This window comes from Calonectris borealis, unplaced genomic scaffold, assembly GCF_964195595.1.
Source record: "Calonectris borealis unplaced genomic scaffold, bCalBor7.hap1.2 HAP1_SCAFFOLD_139, whole genome shotgun sequence".
In the NCBI taxonomy this organism is placed as follows: domain Eukaryota; kingdom Metazoa; phylum Chordata; class Aves; order Procellariiformes; family Procellariidae; genus Calonectris; species Calonectris borealis.
In genome coordinates, this window is record NW_027441526.1 from 101,128 (window position 1) to 119,123 (window position 17,996).

Sequence of the window (17,996 nt, forward strand, 5' to 3'; positions counted from 1 at the left end):
TGCCTGGTCAGACTTCCAGGTCACCTGCTTACATTGCCAGCAGGAAGAAAATTGCTGCACTGTAAAATGGCAGAGAATATGTCCGTGTGGTTCTTTCGCGTCTATGGATGTTAAAATTGGTGCCTTTACTGAGATAAGAAAGATACGCTCCTGTAATAGCCTCTGGAACAGTCTGTGCTGTCCCTGGCCGAGGGCAGGTTGGAGGAGGAAGAGCTTGCAACAGGACTGCAGGAAAAACAACTGAAAAGTGCATCAAAGATGAAGAGAAAGTACTTGTGTATGCATTTGAGCAGTTTATAAAGCCATTTTCCTACAAAACAGTGATTTCTCAGAGTGGATTGCACATCTTTTCCATGTTTCTGAGAACATCTTTGTTAATAACTGGATTGTTCCAAGAAAGGCACTAAATAACATGTCTTTAAATACAGCGCCCACAGTGCTCTTACCTTGCCAGCATTCAGGCTTTGTGGGTGACCACAGGCCCTGAACAGCAATATTTGCAGTCTCCAGTGCTCGCTCTGGAGGTAAAGCTACTGATGACCTTTATGGAACACGACAGCCTGTCCACATCGTTAGGGATAAAGAGACGGAAAGTATTTTTTGGTTGGTTGGGGATGCTTTTGTCCGTATGCACAGAATAACATGTTAAAACTATTCTAAATACAAATTAATTGTTGTTAGAAGGGTACTGGGTAAACACGCTGAGGTGGAACAGCTCACCCTTGCTCCTTAACAGCATTGCTCCTCTCTGTTGTTTTGATGGTACGGAGTGGCAAGCTTGCTGCCAGGAACGAACAGATGTTAAATGTCAGTTTTGAGTAACTTTTCTGTAATAATATTTAATTTAAAACTAACATCTCTAATGTACTAACGTTTTATGCATCCTAGTAGAGGGAATGTAGGCTGTTGGACCTTTGAGCGCTTGTTAACTGTTTCTGACTGTGAGTGGCTGGTGGCTGTATAATTAGATAATCTTAAATCTTAGAGGAAACCGACTTTGGTAGACGGACAGACAGCATGATTATGTGTCTTGTTCCTATAGGAAACCACACTACTGAAGCAAAAGAAAAATCCAGATCATCCATAACTCTGCACGATAGTCTTAACCTGAAGTGGGATGTTAATGATGGGGGTTTTCCCATCTTCTTCTGTTGACAGTTAGTAAGGCTTTGAATTGTCTTGATGAACTGAGAAACTTCACCTGGAAAACATTAGGTCACTTGGAAATTCAAAAGTGCTAATTAATGAGATATATAATATGGAGCTGCCTTGTTAATCAGTTTACGAAGATAGAAGTGCAGTGAAGACACTTTAGGTTCCTTCAGAGCAAAGAGTTTTTGCAGCTGCTGATATCATCCGTACTCTACATCTTCCTTCAAATCAACGTTGGTAAAAGGGAGAAACAGGATCCATAATTTTTAAGGTCTAAGTGTAATTTTGAATTCAATTTTATAGACTTTTTTTCACTTTACAATTAATAGCTTTCCAGTAAATGGTTTAGTTGGTGTATCAAAAATATAGATTGTCCCTCTGTGTTTGTTAGTGTTTTAAGGATGAATTTCTTTGCTGTTGTCAAGAGAAATTGGATGCAACATGTTAGAATACCTGTTGGCTTCCCCCCAGCACCATTTTTTTTCCTGCACAAACTGCATATACATAATGCTTTACAAAATAAGACAAACTTGATATTCTTTGATTCTTAATATCAAAACATAGTGGCAGGATATTTTCCAGTGATCCTGTGTTAAAATTCCAAGATTAAGAATTAAACTGTTTTCAGGTCCTTTGAATGTGAGAAGTTTATATGTTCCACTGCTTGCTCTGAGTAGTAAAGCATTAATGATGAGTATTTTAAACCTATAATAATTATAAGAAGTTATTTGAAATTTGACTTCACGTAGAATTCCTGTACTAATTTGGATGCACGCTGGCGATGGAGTGAATAGAGTGACCACAGACCATTCATTTTCTAGGTCAGTGTTGTGGCTTGTTCTGGACTACAGGCTATAAACATGACAACCTGACATAGAGCACTCTGCAGGATTTATTTACCTTATTTTAGAGTTTTCTTCTTGTAATGCTTTCCCCAAATTATATGCTTCCATTCAATTAGGAGCAAGTCTGGGGACAAAACTAGGCTTTAACTGCAAACTTCACTTGATTAATTAACAAGGTGAGAGGATTTATGAGAGACAGCTTAGAGAAAACTTGCTAGCCTAAAACAGACTTTCATCAATATTGCAGGCTAGGGATTCTGCTGTCCTCCGGAGTCCGATTCATTGATGGCAGCTTCATTTAAATGTATCCCAAAGTATGGAGCTGGGTAAGAGGTTCTGCCTTATAATCATTGCATTATAGCAGTCTGCTAGTGTTGGAAGACCAGGTGACTATATCTGATATATATTGATGTTACTATGGGCCTGAGGAGAAGAGCAGCAGCAGCTTTTGCTGTTGGTTGCTTGTTCTGCGTGGCATTGAATTCTTGTTTGCTTTAGTGTTAAAAGGTGTTCCTAAAAACACTCGGTAAACCCTGCATTTACAGAATGCAGGTTCCTGCCCTGTTTGTTGCCTCAGTCTTTCAAATACATGTCCTAAGTGAATTAATAGAGGAAGGGGAAATAGAACAACTCTTAATTGGCTGGAGTTCAAAGGCTTTGGGGTGAAAAGCGAGCAGCTAACAGGCAGATTTGCCAACCCCCCTGGGAGGCATGGCAGGCGCATCGGAACACAGGTGCTGGACCATCCGGGGCATACAGAGCCTTTCATCTTCTTGTACTGATTTTAATTGTTTTTCTCATTATAATAAGCTTTGGAAAAAAACGTTAGAAACCTCTACAGGAAATCTTTAGTCTTTCTGTTTGCTTTGCCCATTCTATAGAAAGGTATAAATTTACAGGCTTGTTGTACAGAGTAAAGACTGAAGGGCAGAGTGATAGCTCAGTGTATCACAGCCAGTATTGCTTGTTGATTTCCAAATATCATTGCTGTCTGCATGCTTTGTACTTTTACTCCTGTAGGAAGAAGGGGAAAATCAGACTATGCTGGATTTGATAAGGAATGTTGCAAATGAGTTCACTGGGTCGCTATTTCAGCTAAGGTATATTTTTAAAACACTGATGTCAACAGCTGAAACATGGAAGGGGGCACCATCAGCAAAGCCACAGCCATTTGATGTTTTTGGATTAAAATAGCTTCTTGAACAACAATGGGAGAAGATAGACTTGCAGAAGAAAAATAGAAAATAAAGTAAAAATTTTTTTTTTTTTGACATCTGGCAACACTTTGGTGTGTCTGTTTGGGCGATAACAATGTTTGAGACCTCTGTCTACAAGTATATTTGAGAGTGATAGGTCCTTAGACAAAAGTTTTAAACTGCCAGGACATGCTGATCAGGACCTTTGCCGAACTCTTGGGTTAACGAGGTCTCTGCTTGCTCAACAGCACGGCTGTGTTTTGTTCATGTCAGAACAGCGGTTGGATTTTCTAGGCATCTCTGCTATGGCTACCCTTTTAGCAGGAACATTGTTGAAGCTACTTCTCCTAGCAAAGCTCTTTTCCAAGAAAACAAATAGATGGTTGTAAGCTTGCCTACTTAAGTGAGTTTCGTGGTTTTAAAAATATTTATGTAGACCTCTGAGAAGGGACTTTTTTCAAAGTTGTCTTCTCAAGTGAAGTGTTGCTATTGCTACGACAGTGTTGCTAAACCCAGCTTATTGCAACTGTTCTGTGAAGTGTGCATGAAGACTGGAAGCTCTTAAACACATCAGTACTGATACGTTTGTAGTGGCCCCTTTGATCTTGTTGCTTAGAAATGTTTACTTTCTTTGCTTTTGTCTGATTTTTTTTTTTTAAATTTATTTTATATTTTCCTCCTGCCAGGATCTATTAAATGGCAGCTCTACAGTTTCTGACCAAACCTGTTGAAGTTTCTATTAAATTGTGATCTTAAGTTCGCTGTTGGTTCCTGGCTATGGATGTTCTTATAATACCTGCCCTAGAGATTTTTTTTAATGTTATTCATCAGAAGCTGTGGAAAGGGAAAGGATTAGCCTTTTCTTTTCACTTGGCTGTTTATGCCTTTGTTTTCTTTAGTTATTTTCTAACAAGACTAAAAAATATATTTTGCAGTCCTTGCAAGTAATTTGAGCATCCACAGGAGTGTAACAGCATATAAAGCTGGAATATAAACTAAGTTCCTTTTGGGAATTACTTTTTAACTGTCTGTTATAAGGGATATAAATGATTGTATCTACATACTAATACCAACTGCTGACAGAGAAAGGCTTTTGATTTGATCTAATCTGTCAGTTCTTCTGTTCCTATGTTTTTCTTTCTTTTAAGCGATCAGTAGAAATTTGTGTTTTCCCTTTGGAAAAGTACCTGTTTACCGCTGCCTGTGCAAAACAAACACTGGTTCCTAAGTGTTTGTGCTGGTCTAACTGCAGACCTTTAAAAAAAAAAAAAAAAAAAAAAGGAGGAATGGAGATATGGAGACGTTTATAAAAACATCTTTTTACGGTCTGCTATGTTAAAATAATTATATAGACAAATCATTCCTGGAAATGTCATGGGAGGAGAAGAAGGAGATACCTCTCTAATAGTGCAACATTCAGATACTTGCACCTAGATTTGCTCTAAATTATACTGGGACTAAGCCAGACACAGACATAAGACTAAGTACCTACTCTCTATCACTGTCCTCTGTTGCCTTAGATTTGATCCCTAACATTTTCCTGCCCCTCCAAATAGTAACAATTATTTAATTAAAAAGCCTGTTTGCTCAGTATGGGTGGGCAAATGGAATGAATCCTCCGTGTCCGGCTGAAGTCAAGTGCAGTTTTTCTTGGTCTGCGTTTTCTTGCTGGGACGGCATCCTCTGTACCGAGGTGACTGGGGCAGTGTTTGAGAGCAAACGGAAGGGGAAGGGCTCTGCCCGCAGCTCTGCCGGTCTCAAAGCCGGGCCCACAGACAGAGCTGGACGGTGGCTGGCACAGGTGGCTCTGCATCTGCAGCTAACAGTCTGCATTGCCAGGAAACGTTCTGCTTTTGGGATGGTGGTGTTTGGGTAGTAGAAATTGCTAGCTATGGGGAAATGCTCTTCAAGAGAGAACAAAATTTCACTACTACTATGTAAGAATAGTGCAGTTAAGTTTTTAGGGAGGGGAAAAAAAAAAGGTGGGGCAATGGAACGGGGGAGATGGTTGCTTTGATTTTGCAAGGTATTGGGGTTCCTCGTGGCTTGTGGTCAGACCCTAGGGAGGTCTGAGAGGGGACAAGGTGAGAAACGCACCCAGCGGGATAGAGGTGGAAACGATTTGCTGGAGAGGTGGCTAAGTGGGGAATGGAGGGGATGCTGTGGAGAAGAGCCAGCTTTCCCTGCCCGGCGCGTTTCAGCAGTTGCACAGCTGGTTCCCTTTCCAAGGTCTGTTTGACGGAGTGGATCTGCAGCATGTTACTTGCTAAAAACGTGCTGAAAAGCCGGGTGAGAGCCATTGCTGGGAATTTCTCCACTGGTGATAATTCTGACTGATTTTTGCACGCATCTGTCAGATACTAATTCGAAGCCCTGAGTCAATCAACTTTTCCAAGCACTCTTCTTTATTAGCCAAGCTGTAAATGCCTTAAGGCATTTGAAATCTGCACAGTTGAGTAAAGAAAAGTCTGGGAAAAAAATACTCATAAAAATTAACAGAAGTGCATGCTTGTAGTGGTTTTATTGTGTTGAGGGGGGGTAGAGTTATTTATATTGTAAATAGAAGTGTCCATTCTAAATGAAAATGTTGACAAGTAGCTCTGTTTTCTGAGTTACATCATCTTTTTCCTGCACGCTACAATGCCCAGAGCTTTCAATCTGAAAAGCTCTGTAAGAGAAAAGCGAGAGTTGGGTGTAACTTTGGTAAACCTCTAAGTGCATTCATCTGACTTCACATCTTTATCTCTCTTCTGTTGTCTCATTTCAGCTGAAATTTAAACAAGCTTGTTCTTGGCTGGCAATTTGAAGAATTAGTGTTATTCCTAGAGATGAGTTTGAGCGCAGTTTTTTGAGATACGCAAAAGCAGCTGCGTGCATTAAAATACGCTCTTTCTAAGACCTTTGTAGGAAACGATGCAGCAAGCCCATTTTCTTATCTAATGAGATGTACTATAAGTGTATGTTTGAAAGCAAAGTAATTCTTGTTACCCTTAAAGTAAAATTTTGCAACATTTCCCAGGTCAGGATGCCTGTCCCAGAGGACACCGCACAAGAGCAAAGATCCATTCTGTGGGACAGATTAAAAATCCTGTCTGTGCTGACAAATTAATCTTTTGACCAGGACTGTTGTTGGGGAACAGATGGCACAGCTCTTGAATGTAAGCTTGCTTTTGCTTTTGATCAAAGCACAAATACATTTTGACGCTATAATCCCTCCCTCTCGAAGTCTTACCCCTCTTCGATTTGCAAACTTCCTTCTAGGTGTTGCATCCCATCTTCCATTCTGAAAATAAAGTAGGTTGGGAAGAACAGCAACTTTCAGACAACTAGACTTTACTGAAACCAGATGAAGATGCGAAATTTCCAATGCTGTAAAACCTTAGACTCGGAGAAGATTTTAGATCTGCTTTTCTTTGTAGGAAGGGAAGGAGAAGAAGGTTTGATAAAATAATAAGACATAATTCTTGGTGTTCCTCCTAACAATGTTAGGAGGCCTTGTTTTTAGGCCTGTCCTTACGCTTGCTTGAAGGTCTGCTTGCTTTGAAAAGCAAGGATTATCTGTACCTTCAGAGTAGTCCCCAGAAGATGCTGCAGGCAGAAGATGTCAGCTGGTGTTCGTCCTTCTCTTGTCCTCAGCACTTCCTGGTGTTGCTTCTTTGCAGTGAGGGGTCACTGCTACTGAAATCGTGCTTTTGGATAGAGGAGGGTGAGGCTTAATTTAAGCCTGCTTTAAATGTCAGTGTTTTCAGCATCTATTTTTATGGCTCGTAAAACCGATATGGATGCAAATCCAGGTGCTTCCCTAGATACCCAGAGCTCTGCGTCCTCAGCTGCCTGGTGGGGAGAGTCAGATGACTTCAATGACATACAATGTCAGAAGAGGGACTTTGCCCCCTGTGATCATCCATGACTTGCAGGGGCTGCATAAGGGCTTCTCTCCCCTACCTGCACGTGCTGAGTGGAGTGGGGGGGCTGTGTGGGGAGGAAGAGTTTGGGCAGGGAGTGGGTGAGAGAGCACAAAGGAATAGTGAGCAGAAGTCAAGTGGAGGATGCGCACTTGCTCAGTGGAGGCCAGGTGGAAGGTCTCCCTGGCGAAGCCCTGCTGCAGTGGTAGATTTGACCAGCTGGGCCTTCATAAAAGAGGTTCTTGGTGGCCAGTTGCCTCGATGCGCTTCTCATCACAGCTGTCATTTTGGTCATTGGTAGTGTTTGTCTGCTTATATCTAGTGCCAACTGTTCTTGGAACCTGAGCAGAGGCAGGAAATGAAAGCTCATCAGGGATGATAAAGGCACAGAGAACAACAAGCATGTGAAACCAAACTTTTGATTGCTTGGGCTCCTTCTTTTTTTTTTTTTTTTTTTTTTTTTTTTTTTTTAAATACAGTGCTGTAAAGCAAGTGAGTTTTGAAGGAAAGCCACATGAATGCTGTATTGCTCTTGCTTCTTCAAGATCACCGGAACATGTATACTCGTGTTGAAACTACTGCTTTGCTGGAAGAGATCTCTTGGTTACTTTTTTGAACTTTGATTTCTACTGAGGAAGGGGTTAAAAATACTGTGGATTTTGAATAAGCTGCAGGGTTGAAATGTAAATGTTGCAGTGCAGTTCTTGTAGTGCCCTGGAGCAGCTGGGAGAGGGTATTCACCGCATGGGCCATATTGAGATGGGAAAGCTGTATCTCAGGAAAATAAGAAAATGTCTTTTTTTTTTTTTTTTTAAATTTTTTTTCTCTAGGAAAGAGAAATATATCCTGAATGCTCCCAGGTGTCAGAAGTATCTTCCCTGGCTGAAACTAGGTATAGGGGTATTACGGCAGAATGAGTGATGTGTCTGTTGCAGGGGTTTCATTTGTTTAATTTAAGTTGGGTTTCCAGAAGATGTTGCTAAATCTGAGCGATGTGCCTTGAAGTTGCTGTTTGTATTGAGGCTGTTGTTGCATGATCATCTAAATCTGTTCTAGGACCTGTGGAGAAACAATGAAAATCCTTTCAGTGTGAGCAAAGACAAATTACTGAAAAGTTAATGAGAGAGAAGGTGTTTCTGTAGCTCAAATAGGCACTTTCAAGATGATTGTAGGCGGTTGTTAGGGCTCCTGATGTCTTATTTTCCTATTTATGTGGGATTGCTTATAAAAACAGCACAGAAATTTAACAACAGCTATCTCCAAAATGGCTTTGGTGACTCATTTTAAAAAGGGAAATACCTTATGCGTAGTTATTGTAAACTTGGTCTGAATACTGATTCATTTTTGGTAATCTTGGTTGTGCAAGATCTGCAAACTCAGTAGACTGTGACAGCACCTGCCTTTTTTCCTCCTTTCCCTTGGTTTTAAACCTCTCTGAAATGTCGGTAGGTAGTTTATTCTGAAATTGCAGATTGTTGCTCCATAATTAATTAATTGCTTGGTTTGTTTCTCTTGGAGAATCAGGTGGGAGCCGACATCATTCATATGCAGAGAACTTCTACGTGTGTTTATTAGAGACAGAAAAACATGTAAGTCAGTATGGGAAATATAAATGGCTACTTATAGTATGTGCCTTCACTGAAGAGTGGCTAGCACGTACCTGCCCTCATTTTCCTCCTGCTCCAGACAAGCAAGCAGCATCTAGAGGGGTGACTTTTCTTGCATTCTCCTTCACAGGCTGGGCAAGATCAGCGCATGGGGAGAACGATGCATACGGGGGGTGTTGGCTCATCTAGTGACACTTAGAAAGAGAGGCCCCAAAATTCATTTTTAGGCATTGCAACTACTAGTTTCCCTCATGATTTTTCTCCCTTCTGTTCCCTTCCCCCAGTCCTTCTCCAGCAGCTGTGTGAAGGGAGCTGTACCAGGTGTTGGATGAGGACTCCGGGAGATAACTGAGCTCTCCTCTCCTGCTGAGGGAAAAACTGTAACATTGTATTACTGTTGAAAAGCACACTGCAAAATACATTTTAATTAGAGTGTGTTTTGCAGCAGTGTAATTAAAATAAGGGTAAAAAGCTTACGCTTAGTGGAGTAGTGTGTGTTATTGCTGTGCTTTTCTATTTCAGATTCTTATCATGCCTTAGAGAGAAGGAAATGAGAATATGGGAGACCATAGCATTCATAGCAACAGTCTGCGGTAATAATTCTTTGTGAAGGCTGCTTATGAATTTGACTTGAGGCATTATCGACAGCATCTCGTGCTGGAGGAATATAATACTTCAGTTGTAGTATTGCATGGCACTTCGAGAAGAGCGCAGATGGAGCTGAGCTGACTCTGTGTCTCTTGGTTGGAATTAAAAGCCTTCCACTAATAAAAGCAAATTACTTGGGACTTGAATGTTGAAGGAGCATTACATCATTTTTGCTATTGAAATAACAAACCAAAACTACTGAATCTTCTGAGATTTATATAAGCAAAGTCAAAACAGTTTCAAATATGTGATTGTTGGCTAGCTGTGTTTTGATTCAGATTTTTTACAACATTTTGATATGGCAAGTCAAAATGAAATAAATCAACTAAGTGTCAAAGATAATAATTCGGTGCTCTCAGAAAGTCTCCTAATGACATCTTTTTGTAGAATTCCTTTTTCAAGATCACTTTTTCATGAGAAAAATATTTTTACTTCTTTCTCTCTCCCTTCCCACCCACATTACAATTTTCCACAGAACAGAAGTTATGGTTCCTGATGAGGTTTCTATTTGCATATGCAGTGCTGAGGAAGATCAGAGGCTTTCATGCCACCTCTTATACTGATGATGATGATACTGATTTCTTACACATAACTGGTGACACATAAATTTGAGCTTGAGTTTGCTTAAGGCAGTCACTCAACATCATAAGAGATTGCTTATTTGGAACAGCTAATTCCAGAAAATGCAATGTAGGTAGGTTCAGTGGTTTGCCACTCTCAAAAGTGAAAAATACAGTATTGCTATTCCTGTCTCTCCCACCCCCCATGTCTGGCTGCTTAGTTTTCCAGCTCCGTTATGCTGCTACATTAGTCCCTAAAGCTGCGCTGTAAACCAGATTGTTGAAATTTCCACCCTGACTTTACCAGTGGCAACTTCTCTGCTATTAGAGACGGGAGGTACCCTTAAGAGAAGAAGTACTTCTTTAAACTGGATATATTTTTTCTGTTTTACAGCAACCGGTATTTTTAAATGAAATATATTGGATTATTTTTATCACAGTTATCACTCTGTGCCTTAAATTCTTGTGAGTTTTCACTCCCAGAGTCCATGCCGTGAACTGAGTCAAGAGGTCTAGGTCACTGTGGCTGACTGCTGCTCCCAGGTGTTTTGTGTTAGAAGCAAATATAGCGGAGGGAGAAAGGGTGTTTCACAGCTAAATGCTGTTCACAAGCCTTTGGCCTGATTCCAGAACATAGTTGTGATTGCATTAGAGGTGTTTTATCCAGATGTCCTGCCATGTGTGTGTTCAAGTTGCAGGAAGATGTAGAATAGCTTTCTTCAGCCTTTGTGTGATTAGATGAATTAGCCAAAAGATGCGTGTACTGGCCTATAAAAGAGTTAGTAGTATGCTGTCCTCCTTACAGTATCTCAAAGTTAAAGTCATGATGCAGTTAATTCAGGATACATTCCTTATATTCCAGCTCTCACTGATGTTACTGTGAGGGAAATCTCGTTGGTTTGATCCTGTAGTTCAAGTCTTCCTTTTAGCTGTGGTGGTTGCTGACTTCATTTCTTTTCCAGTGGCAGGGTAGGGGTCATTCCAAGCACCTCGAAAGGGGCACAGTGATTTGGCTGTAGTAGAGTGCAAGCTAATGGTTTAGTAACTTCACTGAAACTGGAGATTTAAATCTGGAAACTTAGGGAGAAAGTTAGCTCAGCCCTTCATGCTTCCCAGCTAAGCAACCTAGAGCTTGTATAGAAAGAGTTCATTAAAAGTTCCATGGCTCAGTGGCTTTTGCTTTTCTTATATTTCACATATTCTTTGCAGGTGATTTTAATGGGTAGGCTGCATTAACAGACAATCTAAAAAAGAAAAAAAAAAGCTGCAGTCTGTAGAATCTCTTTCAATGGATCATGAATGGTAAATGTCAAAGTCTAAAGAATAATAGAATCAAATACCTTAAAGATCTTATTTCAATAAATGAAATTTAATATAATAAATATTTTTAACTTATTATATTTAATATATCTAAATATTTTAATATATTAATATGTATTAATTGTTGACTGAATTGTTTCCTCCATAAGCAAAGTAGATACCCCCAAAACGGGGCTTTGAGCAACCTGATCTAGTGGACGGTATCCCTCCCCATGGCAGGGGGTTGGAACTATATGATCTTAAGGTCTCTTCTAACCCAAACCATTCTATGAGTCTATGATTTAAAAAAAAAAAAAAAAAAGAAGGAACCTTCCAATACAAGCATGGAGCAGTTCCATGCCTGAGGATGTTGGAGGATAGGTATCTAAATATTAATTGCAAAGTTACATATCAGGTGTCTGTAAAAAAAAAATCAGTTCCTTAAATATATCCCCCAGAAGAAACAAATAACACAGTAGTTGTTAGATTCAAGGCTATTGAGTATTACCGTGGACTGTTCTAACTTGTGTGTTTCAGGGTCTTTTGTGGAAAAACAGATCACGTGTTGAATGTTGTCTCCGTGCTGCCAGGCTGTGGGTGTAAGTGCCCCCCGTAGATGAGAACTGGTGAGTTGGGCTGTGTCCTGCTGTGCTCCAGGGAAAGTCCTTGCTCTGCTGGAGAAACAAGCAAGTTACTGCACGTGTCCTAGCTCTGGGTGGCCATTTGGCATTCCTGCACTCCTAGTGTCTACTCTTTTTATTTTTTGACAATGCTCTTGTGTTTAAGGTATTTTGCTATTTAGTCTAGGTTTCTGAGTGCCTTTGATGCCTGAAGATTACAATACACAAATTTCTCAGTGTTGGAAACTCCCGGCGTGATTAATTTTATTTTCTTTAAATCCTGAAAAGTGCTTGTTCCAGGTAGAAAGCTAGGGCAAGGTCAGTGTCTTTGAAACGCACAGATTTATTTTTTACAGGCGAATTCTTTATTTAACCTAAAGGATATTCCCATCCAGACAGTCAAGCTTGTGATTCTTTAAAAACAAATAAATCACAGGAACGTGGTGAGCAGTGCTTGGCATACTGAATGGGCAGAGGCCTCTTGCATTTGTAGCTTTCCTTTCCTGCCTTGTCGAAGGAGATTAGCTTGCAGACTATGAAGTGTTGTGGCCTTCAGAAACATGAGCTATAAAGCTTACCAGAGGGAGAATCGGTCCTTGTTATCTCTCTCCGCATTGTTTTCCACTTCCCCCAGCTATCATATTTTAAACCCCATGCCTTGGTCCAGCCCACACACAATTTGTGTAACCAGCTTAGTCAGGGATGTGATTTCCCTTCCTACTTCTGCCTCTTATACTTAGTTTATGGCAATAATGCCTGCTTTGTGGGAGTCACTGCAATAAAATTGTTCCTCTCTTTGTGCAGAGGGACTAGCTGTAGAAGCAGAGTACTTCTGTGTTGGAGTAGTTGCATCTTCCACAGCGTGGCTGACTGCTTTAAGTACGCGGGTCTAATCAGAGCAGTTTGTCTCCTCTGTTTTGATGTGGCCACGTTGAAGTGTCTTAATGGACTCTGAACTGCTGCAGAACACTTCTGCCTTCAGGCACCATGATGTGGAGATCTTTCAAGTGGCTGTTTTTGGGGTAGAGGAGAGGGCTTATAGTGAGTTGCATGAAGTACTTCAGAAACACTGCATTTTGTTTTTCCTTTCTTTCCTTCCCCTTTCCCTTTTTCCTCGAATTATTTACACCATGCTAGACAAAAAGTTAAACTATGGGCAATACCTTAATACCCTTGGCAACGTTTATGCTTTCTATAAGGATGGTTCCATCTTTTAAATAGGAATCAGTAAACGAGGGGTTTTTCTTCAGAAGGACGCCTCTGCTGTCAGATCACACAGAAGCAGATCACCGTGACAGGCTGGGTACTGCCTTTGACCAGATAAATCTTGCATCCTAACCTTTCTAAAGCAAGCTCCCTGTGTCTGTGCTGCAGGTGCAGCTGCGGAGGCACGCCGGAGCGTGGAGGGGCCTGGAAGGAGCACCTTACAGCACGCTGGTGCCATCTGACGGTAAGCTTGCCCAGCAGGTTTTCCCCCTTCCCATCAACGTCAACAAGCTTTTCATTTATTTTGTGGGAGTAGGGTGAGATGACATTAGTTACATGTTTTTTTAATATATATATATATTTTCCATAAATAGAAGTACTATTTCATTAAAGAAATCTAGAATGTTTTGTGTGGTTTTCTTTATACATCCTGTTTTAAAAACAGCTCTTAAATTAAACTACAACTTATGATATGACTTTTTCACTTACTTTTCTTTCCCCTCCCCCCAGAAGTAACTATTAATTACAAACATGGTCTTCCTGTGATAACTCTTACGCTGCCCACAAGAAGTGAACGCTGTCGGTTCACTGTTAAGCCAACAGTGACCACCGTAAGGGCATTCCTGCAGGATGTGCAGAGAGAAGATAAAGGAATTGAGAGAGCAGAAGTCTTTGCAACAGGTATCTTACATTTCTGTCATTCCTCAAAATGAATACATTCCTTTTCAAATGGACTGTACTTCTCCCCTGAAGCACAAGTTCAGTCCTCCATCAGGTTTAGCATGGTTGCTGCTGGGGTAGTTCTTGAATGCTTCTGGGGTTTATTGGTGTTTCAAATTTAATATCTGAGTCCTCTTGGAAAGGCTGATTAAAAATACAAAATTGGACATATTACTATAACCTTCCCTATATCCCAGTGGCGTCCTCTATTGTCTTTTTCGGGTATCTTCTCTTTGTAACGCTGTCTTTAAGTAAGTGTCTCTCTTCTGGTTTCCTTTGGTATCTTTCTCTTTCCTTGTCCTCCACGATCATTCTTAAAGACGGCCAGTTGGGCTCTTGAATATGATGTCTGCCAGTTGTTCGGTGTTACCCAGAGCTGGAAGAAGCTGTTTGCCTTGTTACAAACTTGAACTCATATGGAAAACCTACTAACAGCTAAGCAACCAGATAATGTGTGCAATGATAAAGGGCAGCTTTTTGAGACTTTCGGGAGGTTTCATTCATCAGCTGGAGTACAGTACTTTGGGGCCCTTGGGTTGAAAAGGAAAAGCTATACTGATATGTTAGCACTGATGTGGTCTTTCCTCCTTGTAGCAAACTGTTTATCCCATTGTCCCAAGTCTTCACATAATTTTCTCAAGCTCTGCTCACTGTTTTCATGTGTTTTTGTCTCTTTGGTCTGCCTGTTGATAAAAGCTAACACCCAGTTAGTTAAACTGGTTTTTCATTTTATTTCCAAGACAACCTGGTTTGTATTTTGGCTGTGCTTTGCAGTTTTTCCACAGCAATTCTGAAAAGCCTTGCAACCCCTGTCCTGGTCCTAGAAAAGGACTCAATCTCAAAAGTAGAACTGAGATGTAGCTTTCTTGTCTGAATCTGGTAGAAGAGGTATTTGAACTTGGCTAACTAAAAGCATCTATTTCTTCCCTTCCCCTCTCACCCCCCTAAAAAAAAAAAAGAAAGGGAAAAAAAAAAAAAAGGATAGCTACATCCCCGTAGAAAGATTTATCTTCCATCAGGTAACACATAAACAGAAGAAAGGATGGGGTCCAAGAAAGTTGGTCCAAAGTGTTCATAACTGGGTGCATTCCTAATATTCCTTTTTTTCCTGGTTGATATTGCAGAGGCCTGCAGGGACTTAAAGGAACTGAAAATAGGTTGATGCTCCTAGAAGATCAGGAAGCCACAGATCTAGGAGAAGCTGCTTTAGTTGCCTCTGAGAGCACATTTACTAAAGCAGGAAAATACATCATAGAGCAATATATTTGTATCCTCTAGAGCAATGGAGATGTGAGCTGTGTGGGTCTCAGTGTGTGAATGAGCTTCGTGTACACAGGAACTTTGGGGTTGTGGTTTTTTTCAATGCTATGTCTGCTAGGCAGCAAAGGCACAAAAATATCTTGAAAAAGATAATTTCATAAGAAACTCTTTTATCTTCAGAAGCCACTGTAACAAATGTTCATTGTCAGCAGCTTGCCTTCCCCTTAACATGGAAGTTTTCGTTGAAAAGGATTTCTTACCGGGGTGAGGCAGGGCTAGCCCAGAACGTGCACCGGCAAACAGTTAACCTCTGAGTACGGCTATCTGTGCAGAGACATCCATGACAGAGGGATTTGTGATTCACTGCTGAATCCCATTCTTCTGTGGTATGTCAGCAAAAGCTAACTACTCGTTCTGCTTCAGTGCAAATATCGGTCACTTGTGAAGCATAAGATAATTTCTGTAAGAAACGTACAAGTCTGGCATTTTTGGCATGGACGGGCAGCAGGTTCCAAAGTGGAAAGGAATTTGGGCTGTTTTCACCTCGCCTCATCCGTTTAACACCCCATGTTTCGCGTCCCCTCCTCCTCCCCAGCTCCGACTTTGAAGTAAAAACATTGTCCGCTTTGATTAAAGTAATGACTGAAACAATTCTCTGCTCTGTATTTTTCAAGTGCTGGGCAGTTGTAATGTTAGAGAACAGCTTAGATGTTTAATTTATTAGGAAACTGATACTGTAAAGAGAAACTATTGGTCAAGTACCGAGAGTTGAATTTAAACATACATTATTAAAGAAAAATTATGAAGCCTTGATTTAGTGCAGACACTTCTGTGTTATTTAGCCATTAAATGAAACCCAGCCTTAATTGAAAGCATTAGTGCTGTGTATGACGACTCACTTTCATTTTCTGCAGATTTGATTTTGATCCTGCAAAACTTCTGCAGACCAAAAATGGCCCTTGGTCCACATTTGAACACTTGTGCTTAGGCATAGGAAGGAAAGCAGCCTTTCACTGAAAGCCTATGGGGAGTTTTCTAAAATAAAACGCTTCCCCCAAAACTTTTCTGCTTTTCAGTTAATGAAAGGTTGGACAGGTTAATAAATCGGTGTTGTATCACATCCAGAGCAAAGAGCCTGTCTGGCACTTCTTTTGAAAAGCATTTTTTGCTTAAATGTCACTGTATAAATGTCACCTTAATAATTTACATGCAAATGAGCGTTGATGCTCTATTACACTGTTTAAAAAAAAAAAAAAAAAGAGTGGATGGGCACATTAAAATTTCAGATTTTGGATTGAAAGTGATAGCCTTCCAGGTTTGCTTTGCACCCACACAGAGTGGGTCGGGGAGCCAGCTGGTGGGTTAGCTCATGGAGTTCAGTAGTCTCAGCCTCAGCAGATGGGGCCCGAGAACAGAGTTCCAGTGAATAAATAGTTGCAGGTGTGGGATCATCTACGGTGCCTTTCTGTAGCGGGCATGTGGAGACAGATGGAGGAGCTGGGGCAGTAGCACTGTGACAAATATTTACATACAAAACATATATACAAAAATCTTCATATTTTGTAACCTGATCATTATCCATCTCAGGAGTAAAGCTGCTGTTTTCCACCACTGCCCACCCCTTGGCTGGGGCAGGGGAAGACGCCCTTTTTATGTATAGGAAATGAAGACCAGATCAAACAGCTACTGTGGAGCAGCTGCTCTGTGGCTTTTGAACCCAGCAATGTGTCCAGCAGCAATGGTGTGCAGCTCCGGGGGTTCCTGGGCCACCTGAAGCTGCTGTGGGGGCTGGTTTTACTGGGTGGCTCTGGGATCTGCTGGACTTGGGCCAGTGAGAGCTCCGGGGATCCACCATTACATGTTGCTGCTAATGACTCCGGGACCTCCTTTGTGGTGTCTTCAGCTCCCTGTGGGTGTGATGTGTTCCTTTGCATCTTAGCTGCGGTGAGGTGCGGTGGACAGTGAAATGAAGAGGAGATATGAAAGCCAGCAGGCAGCAAGACTAGTAATATACTAAAGAAAAGAGGTTATTTACAAACTTCAGGCCCCTTTAAACAGGGAAACAAAAAGCAGAGATTGGACAAAACAGATCTTTTACATTTCAGCAGAGGTTTTAGATTACATCTGCCTTTGTGTATTGAATGTAAAATAGGAAGGGATCCATTTCTCATTTGGATGCAGCTATTTTTCCTGTTGTTCAAGAAATGGGAAATGTTGCCAGAGTACTAATCTTGCAAGATCTGCTGTGCTGAGACTGCCCTGTGAAGGGCTGCAGAATGTCCATGCTGTTGGATGAGAGCCTTTTCATATGTTGAAGTTGTGGTCCATCTACCAGTAGCAAATCTTTTCTAAGCCCTAGACAGACACAGATACTGCCTTTTGGGTGACAGGGCCTTCGGCAAAGAAAAATAGTAGAGAGGGAATGAAAAGAAGGAACAAATATAAAAGCAGAATAAAACCAGCTTTCCTGATTGAATGTCACAGTTGTCCCGTCTCTGATTTTGAGTCGTTGAAAATAGATATGATTTTTTTTTTTCTCAGCCTGTTCTCTGTCTTGCTGATGGGGTGGCATTCATGTAAATTTTTGCATAAAAAAGAAAAGTAGAAAAGGGTTCTCCAGAGCTTTTTAGACTAATGCCTCTGTGGCTCCTGGTGTGCCTTGTACTGGACAGTCTAGCTATCTACTTCTTAACTCCCAGTCACAACTGATACTGAAACAGAGTGACTGCAAGTACCATTAATAAAAATCTGAACACTACTACTGACAAGAATTGCTCCTTTTGGCTAGAAGAGCTTGTTTAAAGAAAGATATAAATCTATAACTGAAGATGAGGTCTCTGAGAGTCTTTTAATTTCCCAAAACCCTTTGTCCTAGTGAAGATGCAAACTTGTGTGTGGATGGAGAAACAAAAATGCAAATCTTTATGTTGCAGTTTGTTGCTGTTTTATGCAAGACTTCTTTTTCTTCTGCCCTCCCC

General features: G+C 40.8%; 1 protein-coding gene across 2 annotated transcripts in view; it reads left to right on the forward strand.

The window, feature by feature from the left end:
- MCUB (mitochondrial calcium uniporter dominant negative subunit beta) overlaps positions 1–17,996 on the forward strand; it is a 61,090-nt gene that overhangs the window by 38,594 nt on the left and 4,500 nt on the right. For both annotated transcript variants that reach the window (XM_075139228.1, XM_075139227.1), the window contains exons 2-3: positions 13,207–13,282; positions 13,549–13,719. In XM_075139228.1, coding sequence (XP_074995329.1) covers positions 13,207–13,282; positions 13,549–13,719 — 247 coding nt within the window. The remainder of the gene's footprint in view (positions 1–13,206; positions 13,283–13,548; positions 13,720–17,996) is intronic.